This window comes from Gossypium arboreum, chromosome 10 (assembly GCF_025698485.1).
Source record: "Gossypium arboreum isolate Shixiya-1 chromosome 10, ASM2569848v2, whole genome shotgun sequence".
In the NCBI taxonomy this organism is placed as follows: domain Eukaryota; kingdom Viridiplantae; phylum Streptophyta; class Magnoliopsida; order Malvales; family Malvaceae; genus Gossypium; species Gossypium arboreum.
Window position 1 is genome coordinate 85,363,316 of NC_069079.1, and position 15,218 is coordinate 85,378,533.

Consider the following 15,218-nt stretch of genomic DNA (forward strand, 5'->3'; position numbering starts at 1 on the left):
GGTTACAATTTCGGTCATCTTCAAATTCCTGAGAATCCTCTATACACATATCTTGCTCAAAAGGAGATTCTGAGTCAATAGCAGCGTTACTCATATCATTGATATCTCTGGAGATTTGTTATAGGGATGGAGAAAAGTCCAAAGAACAAAAGAATCTAAGAATATTTATTGGTGGTATGATTATGAATGAAATGGAAAGAATAAAAGAATATTTGCTCAAGATGATATGTAAAGATGCATTTTTATTGAAATAACGATATTGGATAAGAGCCTATTTCACAAAAAGATTCTTATTGCCCGTAGGCTTAGAGCAATAAGCTTGTTTTGGACATTACTCTGAATTAATTTTAAAAGTTACAGATATCTCCTCCACGGTCCAATTGTTCAAAACGCTCCTAGGCACGTATAGGCAAATGCCTAATTGATCCTCTTTTCTCGTTTCTTCCTTGGATATGGTGTTAATGCTCCAATTTTCCAACATTTCTTCGGTAGACCCCTTCCTTGTCGATCTTTCTTCAGAGTAAATAGTTCCTCCAGACACGAATGTTCTAGATATATGAGGAAAGGTCATTGGCTCCCATTTGACCTCTTCTCCGCTTAAACGCGCTCTTCTCCTTTCTTGTTTCTTTTCTTGCTCCTTTTTCTTTTGCTCTACATCTGGCTTGAATCCTAAATCAAAGCGGTCTCTTTTGTCCATGAGCATGGGTGCCTCGACCCTTCCTTGTAGACTTCTTCCAAGCCCCATCCCGGGCAAAGCTCCTTTCCTAACCTTTAGTTGTAGGCCCATCCTTGTAGTTTTGGAGATTTTGGGCGTCAGGATCTTATTTCCTTCGACAATGAAGGTCGTATTCACAAATTCTAACCACCAAAAAGAACATTCTATGGCTTCATCATCTGTCCCCACATATGGTGCATCGCTGGTAAAGGATGCAATGATATCCTCTTCCGCGATTATGGTCACCAATCAGCCTTCCGTTATAAATTTGAGCTTTTGATGTAACGATGACGGTACTTCCCCCGCTGAGTGAATCCATGGCGTTTCCAATAAGTAATTGTAAAAGAGCTTGATGTCCATCACTAAGAAATCTACCTCGTATGTGCTTGGACCGATTAAAAAGGGTATTTCAATCCTCCCTATTACTTTTCTTTCGGTGCCGTCAAACGCCCTCATTACGTTATGGCATGTCTTCATATTGGAACTATCCACTGGCAACCTATTCAGTGTGGATAGGGGTAGGACGTTTAGCGTTGATCCATTATCAATCAATACCCCCGGTAATGTGTACCCTTTGCAACGGGTGGTGATGTGCAGGGCCTTTGTGGATCCCATACCTCCCGATGGTATTTTGTCATCATTAAAGAAAATAAAATTTTTGGCTCTAATATTGTTGACCAGACGATCAAGCTTGTTGACTGAGATATCATCCGCAACATATGTTTCGTTTAACACTTTCATTAACGCACTCCGATGTGTCTCTGAGATCAAGAGTAAGGCTAGCACTGAGATACGAGCCGGTTGCTTACGTAGTTATTCTACAACACTGTATTCGCTGTGCTTTAAGAATTTCAAGAATTCTCTAGCCTCTTTCTTAGTCACTGGCTCCTTAATTGGCGATTCGAGCCTGGCCGTCTTCTCTTTCCTTTGCTCGATGATTGGGGCCTTTTCTTTGACAATTTCGGTTCTTATACCTGTAAGATCATAATGTCTCCCACTGCATGTATAGAAACCTACATCTTGGCTCTCCCCTGAAGTACTAGCCGGATTCTCATCCCCCGGGATTGTCACGTTGTAGTCATAGTTCTAGGGAACCCTTTTGCTATCCTTGTAGGGAAAGGATACGGGTTTCTGAATTATGATCCTCAGCTCTATTTGTATTCCTACTTCATTGATCCTAGGTCGCGAAATAATCACCACAGGGTGATTAACTCTTTAGACCCCTTCTGTTGTTCCCTCTTTTGAGGCGTAAACCTCTCCTTCTTCTGATCCTTTAATTTCTTCATAAAAATTCCATCTCTTTGTTGTCTGTCAAATTTTGCACTATAGACTTGAACTCATTGCACTCTTGAATGTCATGGCTCTCATCGGCATGAAACTTGCAGTATTTTCTCACTTCTTTGGGCCTTTCCCCTAAATGTTGTGCGATCAGACCTCCATCGATCATTCGTTTCCAGACGCAACTCAATGGGGTTTTTACTTTTGCCACGTCAGCCTTGATTCTTTTGCTCCCACTCTCGACTATCATGTTTACCCCTTTATTAGCATGATCGGGCGATGGATTTCATACTACGCTAGGTCCTAGTGGGTCACCAAACTTTACGATACCCATTTTGATAAGTTTTCTACCAACTTTTGGTAGCATTCTCAATTGAGTGCCCCGTTACCCCTGCGTGGTACTCACATTGGGTGTTTGTGTCATATCATTTTGGTAACGGGGGTTGCATAGGCTTCAAGTAGAAAGGTGACACCATTTGGGCATCAAATAAGCTCTGGTACAACTCCCTGTAAGACATCGGGATAGGTGTGAACTGGACTTTCTCTATGTTAGGCCTTGGGTTGAAATCTTGTCTTGTGGAGCCCTGATGGCTAGTAGTCACTGCCTTCGGTTGACTCACGGTGACTGGCTTGGAATAACTCTTATTGTAGACACTCGTGTTGTTCACCTTATTTTCTTTCCTTCTCAGGGCTGATTTCTTGAAACTTTCTCCTACTTCAATCTTCCCTCACCTTATCGCGTTTTCTATCATTTCTCCAGACATTACTATGTCTGAGAAGCTCTTAGTAGCACTTCCCAGCATGTTGTTGATGAATGGAGCCTTCAGAGTATTGATAAAGAGCATAGTCGTTTCTTTCTCCAGAAGAGGTGGTTGGACTTGCGTTGCCACCTCTCTCCATCTTTGGGCGTACTGCCTGAAGCTCTCATTTTGTTTCTTCTCCATGTTTTGTAACGTGATTCGGTTCGGGACTATGTCTGTCACGTGGCTGTATTGCTTCATGAATGCTTGTGCCAAGTCTTTTCATGAATGGATTTGAGCGCGGCTTAGTTGGTTATACCATTTGGCCACAGATCCGACCAAACTGTCTTGGAAGCAGTGGATCAACAGTTGATCATTGTGAACGTACCCTACCATCCTTCGACAGAATATGGTGATGTGAGCTTCTAGACAGCTAGTTCCATTATATTTTTCAAAATCTGGAGTTTTGAACTTAGGAGGGAGTACTAAATCTGGGACCAAACTTAGGTCCTTGGCGTCTATTCCGCAATGGTAATCAACGTTCTCCATTGCTCTGAGTTTTTCTTCCAGCCATCGGTATCGATCATCCAGTTGTTTTGGTTGTTCCACTCTTGTTTTGTCCACCTCTGCTACATTATCGAGAACAGGAACAACGGGATTGGTTGGGTTATCCTTAGGATTAGAACCTGAGCCTGTTTGATAGTTCATCGATGCTGAAGTATCGGTTTGGTGCTGGTGAGGCCTGATAGTAACGGGTATCCCTCGTGGGTACATTTCTGGTGGTGTTTGGATGTTGATTGGAGTAAAGCCCGGGGGGTAGAAAGGATCCTCATTTTCATTCGCAGTACTCTTCCCTTTTTCATGTTCTCTGACCAACAATTGTGCCAATTGGCTCATCATATTATTTTGGGACTCTTGCATTTGTTCCCTCATATCTTATTATATTTTAGCTAACTGCTCTTGCATCTTCGCTTGTAATTGCGCTTGCAATTGCTCTTGCATATCCCTTTGCATTTGTTCTAGTCTTTCTAATCTTTGATCCATCGCTTTAGTTTTGTGACGGGTATTGTAGCAGTATTTGGTTGGTTGACTCTTGTTGGTTTCCAGGTTAACTAAAATAATTTGGTTTAATTAGGGTCTTTTCGTGAAATTTAATGAATATGATGAAAGGTAATGCCAATGAATGAAATGAATGCAAAAAGAGGCGTTGATTCTGATTCAATTTCATTAGAACAACTTTACTAGAAGAAAATTTTCTTTACATAGAGCGAATGATTACATATACGACTTTCCCTAATACCTAAAGCCTTAATTTTCCTAAGAAGCCAAGCTAAGTTTCAGCCTCGTTCTAATTCTGACTCGTACTTTAAGCTTAATACATCAGCCTAAACTGCCAAGGTTTTCAAATGATCGGCTACCTCTCGAACTTGGGTCACAGCTTCTCCTATGACATAATCTCTATCTCTGATCTGATCTTGAGAGCGGTGAAGTTGTTCTTTGTAATATTCATTGTTTGCTTCATGGAATTCCACTCAACTTTTGCTATCTTGCAGTGCAGTCTTGAGTTCCTCTATTTTCCCTTTCAACTCCTCGATCTTGCTTAGACTGGTCTTCAACTCAATTACGGAGTTACGGCTACGATGCTGATGTAGTGATTTTTCCAATTCGGCCACCCGAGCTTGTAACCTCTCTTTTTCGCTTTAGCTTTCCAACAAACTATCTTTCAAAGCATCTTCCCTCACTTAGACATCTTGAAACTTCTTCTCTCAATGATCAGCTTTAGTCTTTTCTTCTTTAATTTCTTGACGTCACTGCTCCGACATTTTACCCAGACATGCAGTTCTTATCGACATACGCAGCTTCTTGTAATCATTTTTCAGACTATCCAAATCTTCATCGGCCTTGTTCTTTCCCTTCCTCAATTTCTCAGCCTCTAACTCGTTGATATCGGTGTCTAGTCCCAACTTTATCTTCTCCTCTTCTAACTACTCTATCTTCTTTCCCAATTCCGAGTTCCTTTTCTCAAAGTCTTGCTTGATGATCTCTAACTCAGACGGGATGACTGGTAAATGCTCTTCTATTGGTCGAGTGTTCCCTTGATCTAGCCTAAGGATGTTGTCGTTGACTCTCTTACCCCACCACTATTCATACTCGGGGGTCGTCATTGGGCCCGTGGTGAATCCTTTCATTCTTCGGGTTTGGTTCCAAGCATCTGATATCTCACGAACCTTCTTTTTATAATTGTTGTCTTTATAAGAGAACTCACATTGAGCTAACCCTTGTGTCGTCGGTATAAACTACCTTGATTGATATTGCCTTAACACAAATAGTGGAGCGTATCCAACGGATCCCCATATTCCAGCTAGAGGGACCCAGTCAAAATCGCCACACTGATATAAGATTTCATCAGGGATTAACCACGGAGTCCTCCATTAACATCTTCGCCTTGTAAACTCTGGAGAATACCTATCCATTTTTCTTCTGAGATGTTGTCTCACCTCAGTGTAGCAACTAATTCTCTTAATAGGGAATAGTCCTTAGAGAAAATTCGATAGGAGACCTTTTCTACTTTCCAAAAGTGGCTATGGAACCAAGCCAACAATAACTGCGCACATCCTACGAACCTTCCTTCGCCCGCCCTCCGACAAGCGTTCAAGGATCTGAAGGTTTCTGCTGGGATTGCCGGGAAAGGTGTGGTCTCTTTATCAAGTCGATCAAATAAATCTGAGACGGCTTCATCTACATGTCCTAATGCCTTGGGAAAGACGATCAAACTATAGAGGCTCAAGGCAAAAACGTCAACCCTCTTCATCATATCTGGGTGTGCCAGGATCAAATCCCTCAAATTCCTCCAAGCAATACACTTACTATCCCCTTTCTGCTTGATTCGGGCTGCAACCTATTGTTCACTCATCCTTGTGATATTCATCAATTTCTTCAAAAAGGGTGGGACGTTAACAGGTCTTGAATAGGCCCTATCGGCTTGAATCTTCGGGCAATTAAGTAAAGCCATGTATTCCTCCACAGTAGGTACCAAATCAACTCTCCCAAAAGTGAAGCAGCTGTAGGAAGGGTTCCAAAATTGGGTGAGAGCTCGGAATAAGCGTTTTTCCATTTTCACCTCGAGTAAATAGGGTAAGTCTCCATAATTATGATAACATAACTGTTTGATCTCGTCGTTCCAACCATTCCATATCTCTTTTAATTCTTGCAGGTCATTCTGAGCCACACTGATGCGAGTAAAATCCCATAATCTTGACTCGTATCCCTCAGTCAAACTATCACCTTTCTCTTGCTGTGTCTTTTCAGACCATATTCGGACAGCCGCATTTTCTTCCACTCTATCAAGAAATCCTTTTTCCATGCTAAGCTTTTCTATCTAGAAACCAAAATGTGAATCAACACCTTTTTATAATGTAATGTCATGCAATAACGAGAAAACACAACAAGTCAGTATTATATACAAAAATAACAGAACTCAAAGTAAGCAGGAAATAATTAAGCACCTATTCGGGTAACCACTAGGGTTTGGTGTAGTTCTACCTAAGGCGAGTTCCTACGGCTCACTATATGCAGTTTGGTTCTAAAGTAAAGGTTCCTGAACTAGCAGATTCCTTGATCCTCACCCATTATAGGCTCATATAGACCGCGTTCAGTTCAGGGGGATACATTTCCTTACGGCTACACAGAGATGAAAATCTCACGAAGACATAGGTACAGATGTATCCCGAAAGCGATCCACTATCCTACACGGAGGTGAAAACCTCACAAAGGAATAGTTTCTCACTCCTACTTAAGAGGTGTGACCACAACGGTCATGCAATGCGATATGCAAAACTATTTAAAGACTCGAACCAACGAAGCAAGTACTATGACATAAACCATAAAGATAACAGATGAAATGCAGTGAAAGGATCGTCTTTTAAATCGGATTTTCAATTTCGATGAAAAAACATAAATTAATCAATTTACAGCTTAACTCTCTTATTGTCCCCAGTGGAGTCGCCAAGCTGTCGAAACCATTTTTTTGAAAAAATGGGGTCGACTTTATATTTTTAAAAGAAAACAAAAATTAGGGGTCGCCACCGATCTTTATTAGGTGTGATCAGATCACCTTTGTTTTAATAAAACGTTTTACTTTACTAAAATAGTGTTTTCGGTCTACGAAACTCAAGAGAACGGGTTCGGGAGTCGGTTACATGCGAGGAAGGATTAGCACCCTCGTCACGCCCAAAATTGGTACCGAATTGATTAGTTAGTGTCTTAATGTCGAAAGTTGAAAATCGAGAATAGATTTAAAATACAATCCTTTTTTATTAATGTAAATTTTAAAGGCGCTTGAATGAGATCAAAATGATTGTTAAAGATTTCCTCGTCTCGAGATATCGGAGTATCACATCCCGTAAGTTAGGACACGATACCATGAACTCCCGAGCGCAAGTTTATCTCTAATTTTAATTGAAATTTCATGTGCTTTGGAACTTAAAAGGATATTTGGCCATTTAGAATCAACGAGAAAACCAAAACCCCGTAAGTTAGGGCACAATTCCTCAATGTTTCAAAACGCGAAACATTACCTTATTTTGAAATTTTCTTTTTGAAATATAGTGAGTATGATATTTAAACGACGTGCGTTATTTTGTTTGGAGTAAAATAAAATGATCCATATTTGATAAACATGTTTGAGCTTTATACACGATATGATGACATGAAATAAAAATATAGTAATGTGCATAGAATAATAATGTATGGATACAATATTATACAAGTGAATAACAATTATATGAAAATATAGATGAGCAATTATAACACACAATGGCAATAATCACATGGCGGACTTCACTTAAATACCAACAATCATAATCAAAAGAATGAAATAAATAACGAGAAAACCATTTAAAATAAATAATGAAACAATTTTAAATAAGTAATACATAAAAATGAGTTTAAAATAGATATTATAAAAAACAATTTAAAGTTAATAGTATAATTCAATCTAAAATAATTAACACACAAAGTAATTTAAAAGCAATGCAATCTTAAAATAAATAATATATAACAATTTAAAAGAACACATAGAAAGTCTAAAATAAATAATACGTGAAAAATAAATTTAAAATAAATAATATATATAAAAACAATATAAAAAGCAGTTTAATATAAGTAATGTATGAAGTCTTAAAATAAATAATAATAGGAGGTTTACGATAAATAAAAGATTTTAAAATAGTTTGCATATAAAGTAGTATAACAAAATAACATATAATAAATTTTAAAATAAATAATATACACGTATAATAGTTTAAAATAAAAGAAATATAAAAAATTCAAAATAAGTAATATGTATAATAGTTAAAATAAATAATATATGTAAAATATTTAAAATCTATAATAATTTAAAATACATAAGACACAAAAAAGGTTAAAATAACTAATAATAAAATGGTTTATATAAATAATATAAGATAAACAAACTTAAAATAAATAATAGTAAAAGCAGTTCCTAAGAAGCTGAGATAATAAATAAATAAATGAATTAAATAGGCTAGGACTAGGTTGAAATTGAATTGAAATTTAAGGTTCGAATTATAAATAAATAAAAGAAAAGGCCACTAAGGATCAAAGTGAAACGCGCATAAAGAACGAGGGATTGATTGGGAAAATATTCCTAGCCCTCTATGCGCAGCGTTTCAAAGCCTGACCCTTCAAATGGCCAAAGGACCAAAATGAAAAGGGACAAAATCTCGTGGCAGAAGTTAAAAATGAAAAAAAGGACTCTAGTGAGACGCGCTGCAAAGATAGAGGACCTAATGCGCAAATAGACCAATGGTCAAAAAGGTGCAGATCCTCCCCTAGAGTGGTTCGGGTCGCACGGGTCTTGACCTTATACGGTGCCGTTTTGGGGCCACTAAAACAGGCCCTAAACGACGCCGTTTCACCTGTTATACAAGAGCCAAATTTTCCCTTCTTTTTCAATCTGCCTTTTCCCTTTTCGTCTAATTTTCAAAACCCTCACAGGCTCTCACTCCCTCCCTTTTACTCCAGCCGATCGGGCTCCCTTGGAGATCTGTCGTAGCCGTCGACCAACAACGGCGATGACCGCCGTGTATGGCAGAGGAGCACAACCTAGTTACACTTCCTTTAAACCCCTTTTTTTTTTCTTCTTTTAAGATAGATTTTTAAAAAAGAAAATCCATGAATAAACATAAAAAAATCCATATAAACAGAAAAATGAAAGAAGAAAAAAGAGAAAAAGAACAAAACTCAGCCTTTTAAACTTCGGTTCTATTTCCTTTTTTATTTTTGTGTGCGTGTAATACAATCTTTTTTTGTATTCAAAAACCCCCTCCTCCTTTTTTTTTTCTACATTCATTCGGTAATGGCTTTTATAGCCAAACGAAATACATTATTTTTATTGTTACTGTTTCGCTTCTCTGCTTTCTTTTTGTTTGCTGTTTTCTTTGTCATGTTTGCAGGGTGGGGCAGAGGTCAACGAGGGAAAACCTTGATATTTCGGTGCAAGGAAGCAGCCCTTGGGTGGAAGGTACACTAACGGAGGCACGTGGAGTGCGGGGCGACCGAGGCTACAGCGCTGGGATTGGATAGAAACCTTAGGGTTTTTGAAAATTTTAAACATTTTGGGCCTGTCGGGCTTTGTATTTTTTTTGGGCTTAGATTTGGACTTGGACTATTTGTTATTTGGTTTTTGTTTTTATGTTTTTAATTGTTTGGGCTAGTTAATCGTTTAGGCCCGGGAAAATTTGGGTACTTACACATACAATTTTCTAACATATCAATCATATAGAACATCCATGCAAGACCTTGCATTCATACTTACTGTTCCTACAATTCTTAACATCTTTACTTCTTCAAAAACTTAACATGCAGAGCTATAATACTTACCAGGAGGTAGAACAACCACTGATTAAATCAAGAACCTTAGTTTCCAGCTTATTGAGAAAAAGATAACATTTAGATTTAAGTAAAAAGAAGTAGATAGTAATAATGAAGGAAGAATAAAACTTCCTCAAAAACCCTTCTCACCCACATATATATAACCAAATTCTCTTGTTGGAACTTGACAAGTGTCAAATATATCCAGAATTTGTCCTTCTTAATAGCCTACAAGTTCTAAGAGAAACATAAATGAGCATATGATATAATTGATATTTAACTAGTCAATCTAGTTGGCTCTTAACCAGTTCACATTACGAACCAAACCAGCACAGTGCTCAGACAAACTAGGCTTACTATGCATATGTCAGTAACTCATCTGACTTATAATTCACTTAATATACCGTTCTCTTAGAGTGAGAATAACCTAAAACTTTTATTCATCTCTAAGGTGGTTAATATACACCACATTCCCTCTCGCTAGAACACTGTAACATGGAGGATCACACTACGCCAAATAGATAACTTCATAGCTCTACGCCTTAAACTCGGATCTGTCAAACTTAGGGTGTGACACTTGCTGCTAGTCGATTTAAAATCGTAGCCTTATACTTTCAGGATTTTCTGAATCTTGTGATATTTTGCTTTAAGATCACAACCTAATCAGCTCACCGGTTTAAGATCACAACCTTGTAGTTATAAGATTTTTTGAATCTTACGAATTGTCGATTTAAGATTGCAACCTTATACTTACAACATTTTTCGAATCTTGCGGCTTGCTGATTTAATATCGCGACCTTATACTTATAGGATTTTCTATATCTTACGGTTTGCCAATTTAAGATCACAACCTTATACTTATAAGATTTTGCAAATCTCGCGGCTCACCAATTTAAGATCGCAGCCTTATACTTACAAGATTTTCTGAATATTGCGGGTATCCAATTTAAGATCGCAACCTTATACTTACAAGATTTTTTTAATCTTGTGGCTCAACAATTTAAGATCGCAACCTTATACTTACAAGATTTTCTGAATCTTGCGGCTCACCGATTTAAGATTGCAGCCTTATACTTACAAGATTTTTCGAATCTTGCAGCTCATTGATTTAAGATCCCAACCTTATACTTACAAGATTTCTAGAATCTTGTAGTTGTTGATTTAAGATCGTAACTTTCTCATGTAGTTGATTTCAATTTTAAAGTTGCAAAACCCTCAAAAAAATTGACGTAGTTTTTCAGTACAATTTGTAGTATTTTTACAGGGCACTCCGCAGTATTTTTGCAACACTGTTCGCATTATTTTTACAATACAATTTATAGTATTTTCACAATAAAGCTTGTAGTATTTTACAGTACCAATTTCACTTTTTTTTTAAAGCATAACTCGCTAAATTTTTGTTGTACAGCTCGTCGGATTTTGATATATAGTTCACCATATTTTCTCTATACTATAGATATTTTTGCCATACAATTCATTTTATTTTCTCTATGCTGCTCACTATTTACACTGCTATTATCCCTAGTGTTACATGCTAAATTAAATGGAATTATAATGTTAAGAAAAAAATAATATCAAAACCCAAATCAGCATCAGTGACACCGCTCAAAGAATCAAAGTTTACACACCATTGTCACACAACAAAGTTTACTTAGTAAGTTTCAATTAAAATTTACGTAACAAGCTCTCAATTACATGGGAAAGGTGTGTAAACCTATCTTAGAAGAGTCATTTTACAATTCTTCTTCGACAAAGTGGGAGACAAATTGTTATATAATACCTCACAAACCCAAAATTTGGTCTGCCCAGGTGATCAGAAATCTGATCCAATCAAGGAAGGGATGTCAACCAGCTCGCCACCTCCACTAGCTTTCCACTACACTAGTTTGCCACTCCCTAGCTTGCCATCTTCCTATTCGTATACTCGCAAGAATACCTCTCCAAGGAACCCCTCAGAGGATATGTGGCAGGTCTAGTGGGGAAAATGTGTCATCATGCATGACGTCTAGTTATCCCCTAACACGTCCCCATCAAAGAACCATGCCTTATAAATATGAGGAATAATTCCATGAGATGGGGGAAAAGGAACCATCAACATCCATATTTGTAAATGGCTAATCCAAGCTCATTTTAGGCTCGTCCATATTATTTTTTTGAAAAATTAAAAATATTTATATTTATATTATTTTTAATTTAATATTTAATAATTTAATTTTTTTTATTTATTAAAATTTTATATATAGTCATCGCAACATTTTTTAATGTTTAAATTATAGTTATATTATATACTATTATAGATTTAGTTTTTGTGTCTTATAAATTACATAATACAACACATTTCAAACTTTAAAAACAAGCCGGACTAGAGCTTTGAATGTTCAATTCCGAGCCCAACCCATATTTTAAATGGGCCAAACTTTTTTACTTTAACCCATTCACTACAAGAAAACAGACTTTTAGCGGCGCTTTTAGTGGCGTTTGAATAGAAAACGCCACTAAAAATTGAATAAATCGGGTATTAGCGGCGTTTTTACGAAAGCGCCGCTATAGGTCTATCTATAGCGGCGTTTTTATAAAAACGCCACTAAAGATTAAGCTGAACGACGTCGTTTGTTGCGAGCTTTGGTGGCAATAGCGGCGCTTCACCAAAAACGCCGCTATATGTTTGAGTATTAGCGGCGTTTTTAAGGAAGCGCCGCTATAGGTCGACTTATAGCGGCGTTTATACAAAAACGCCGCTAAGGATTTGGGTTTTAGTGGCGTTTTTATAAAAAACGCCGCAATAGATTTGAGTTTTAGCGACGCTTTTTGGAAAAACGCCGCTATAGATGTAAACAATTTTAAAGTTTATAGATTATGGGTTTAAGGGTTGGTAGTTAAGGGTTTAAGGTTTAGATTAATTAGTATTTTTAATTTATATATTAAAAATATATTATATAGTTGTAAAGAGATAATATTAAATTTAATATATTAAAATATATCAAATTATTTATTGAAAAATAAATAAAAAAAGTAGCAAATTGATATGGATAGGTAACTATCTATTTTGGATAGGACCAAATTATAACAATTTAAATAAGGTCTTATTTTTATTTTGATTTCAATTTTATTTTGATCATATCTAAACCGACTTTATAAACAATATAAATTAACTACACCATTCTCTAAACCCTAACCCAAGAAACCATTAAATTACCAAACTTTTAATCCCTAAGTCTCAAACCATAAACGCTAAACTCTAAACACTACCCTAACCATAAATCTTAACCCATCAACCACGACTCCTAACTTTTAACCCTAAACCCATAAACTATAGACCTTAAATTTGAAACCCTAAACTATAAACCCTTAATTAATGACACATAGAAAGAAATGAAAATAAAAATATATATAAAAATATATGTTAAAATGAAAAATTTATATCTTGTATATTATTTAAAATAATTTTAAAGCTTTTTGGGCATATGACTGATTGTTTGTCAATTTATATATTAAATAAATTCTTATATAATCATAAAAGAGATGATATTAATTTTAAAATATTTAATTAATTATCATTATTATAGTTTAAGGTTTATGCATGGTTTAGGGTAAATATGGTTTAGGGTTTATGGTTTATATGGATTATGAAGAGTTAATATTTTAAGGTTTAAGGATTATGCATGGGTCTAGGGATTATGGGTTTAGGGGTTTATGGTTTATCGGTTAATATTATTTTAAGGTTTATGGATTATTGATTGTGGATTTAGGGATTATGGTTTATGGTTCAATGGCTAAAGGTTTAGGGATTTAAGGTTTATAGTTTAGGGTTAACATTTAAAGGTTGAGGTCTAAGGGTTAATGGGATAGGGTTTAGGGTTTAGTGTTTAAAGTTTAGGGATTAAGGGTTTATGGTTTAAGGTTCAAGGGTTTATGGGTTAATGGGACATGATTTTGGGTTTAGTGTTTAAATTTTAGGGATTAAGGGTTAATGGTTTAGGGTTGAGGGGTTTAGGGATTAAAGGGGACATGGGCTAAGGGTAATTAATTAGTGTTAAAAAAGTTAATTAAAAATTGAAATACTATTATTTAAAATAATTAATTTTAAAGTTTTTTGGGGTATATGACTGATTTTTTAATTTATATATATTAAATGATTTCAAATTTTCAATAATTTTGAACATTTCAAATTTTATGTAGTTCTTTTAAATATTAGTTAAATTTTAAAAGTTATTTATTTAAATGAAAAAATTAAAATACTATGATATAAAATACAATTAAAGTTTTTGGCTATATAACTTATTGTTTTTAATTATATTGTTTTTATTTATATATAAAATAATTTAAAATTTTAAAGGCATTAGCGGCGTTTTCCATAAACACCATAGCAATGTATGCAATAGACATTTTTGGAAAAAGCGAAAAAAAGATCATAATTTTTAAAATTAAACGCGTCGTTTTAGAGTATTTGTTAGTGGCATTTCAAAAGCGCATAATAGGTTCGGATGTAGCGGCGCTAATTTATAAACGTCGCTAAAGTTGATTTTGTTTATATTAAAACGTCGTCGTTTTATTAGTTTATTAGTGGCGTTTTGGTAAAACGCCGCAATAGCTACCCTTTTAGTGGCGCTACGAGGAAATGCATAAGCTGTCACTTTTTTGGCGGACCATCGTCGTTTTCTTTGCCTTATTTTTTACCTAGACAAAAACACTTAACATTTTCCCCGTTCTCCCCTTCATTTCCTTTATTTTCCTTAGTCCCAAATCCCTAAAGAACTATCGTGTCTTCTTCCCCAATTCGACATCCGAAAAAAACTATCTTTTTCCCCAATTTGAAATCCCTAAAACTCACCCTTCCCACTGGCCATTGAATTCCCATCTATTAAAAATCGGATTAACAAAGCCACGGGTTTGAAGTCGACTTTGGGGTTGAAGAAAATAGTTCAAGGTAAAGAATTAGGGTATTTACTAATATTTGTGTATTAGTATTACTTTTGTTATGGATTTAGACATTTTTGCAATGAACAAGAATTTCTTTGTGAATTTCACTTTCGGGCTTTGAAGATTGGTGAGCTTTTGTGCTTTAGAAGAATAGCGAATGGGGTGTGTTGAATTGGCCGCCAAATGAGACGGTGATGGTTTTTCATTTTACTTGCTCTTTTTTTCTTTTCCTTTTGTTTTTGCTGCTTGGTTTCGTGAAAATCGTGGGAAAATTGGAAGCTTAAAAGGACAATGACAGATCGTTGAATTGATTGAGCCCAAGAAAACTTTGAGCTATTCGGTTTAAGTTTCGATATTTTCTAACCACTAAAAGGTGCACTTTTTTTTCCATTTTGTTTCAAAATTTTTCAATTTTGTGAAGTTTGAAGAGATTAACAACATTTTGGCTATTGAGTTAGATTTGGTTCGAATAGTGTGTGCATTACTTGATGAATTGCTTGAAAACAATTCAATTTGATCAAAGTTTAGCTAGATTGGTTCATGTATTTATCGTAATAAATGGTATCTAACAGTGCGGAGTTAGCTACTTTTGTTGTGTATATATATTTGGAGTTGAAAAATTTAAAGATTTGTTTGGGATACAATTATCTAAAATGCTTGTCATTAAAGGT

General features: G+C 35.8%; 1 protein-coding gene across 1 annotated transcript; it reads right to left on the reverse strand.

Moving 5' to 3' along the window:
* Nucleotides 1-3,015: 3,015 nt before the first annotated feature.
* On the reverse strand, nucleotides 3,016-3,666 carry LOC128282086 (uncharacterized). The gene has a single exon (XM_053020284.1). The coding sequence runs from the start codon at nucleotides 3,664-3,666 to the stop codon at nucleotides 3,016-3,018; it is 651 nt and encodes a 216-aa protein (XP_052876244.1).
* Between the last annotated feature and the right edge of the window lie 11,552 nt (nucleotides 3,667-15,218).

Coding starts and splice junctions, on each gene's coding strand:
- LOC128282086 (XM_053020284.1), bottom strand. CDS start 3,666: ATGAGGGAACAAATGCAAGAGTCCCAAAATAATATGATGAGCCAATTG.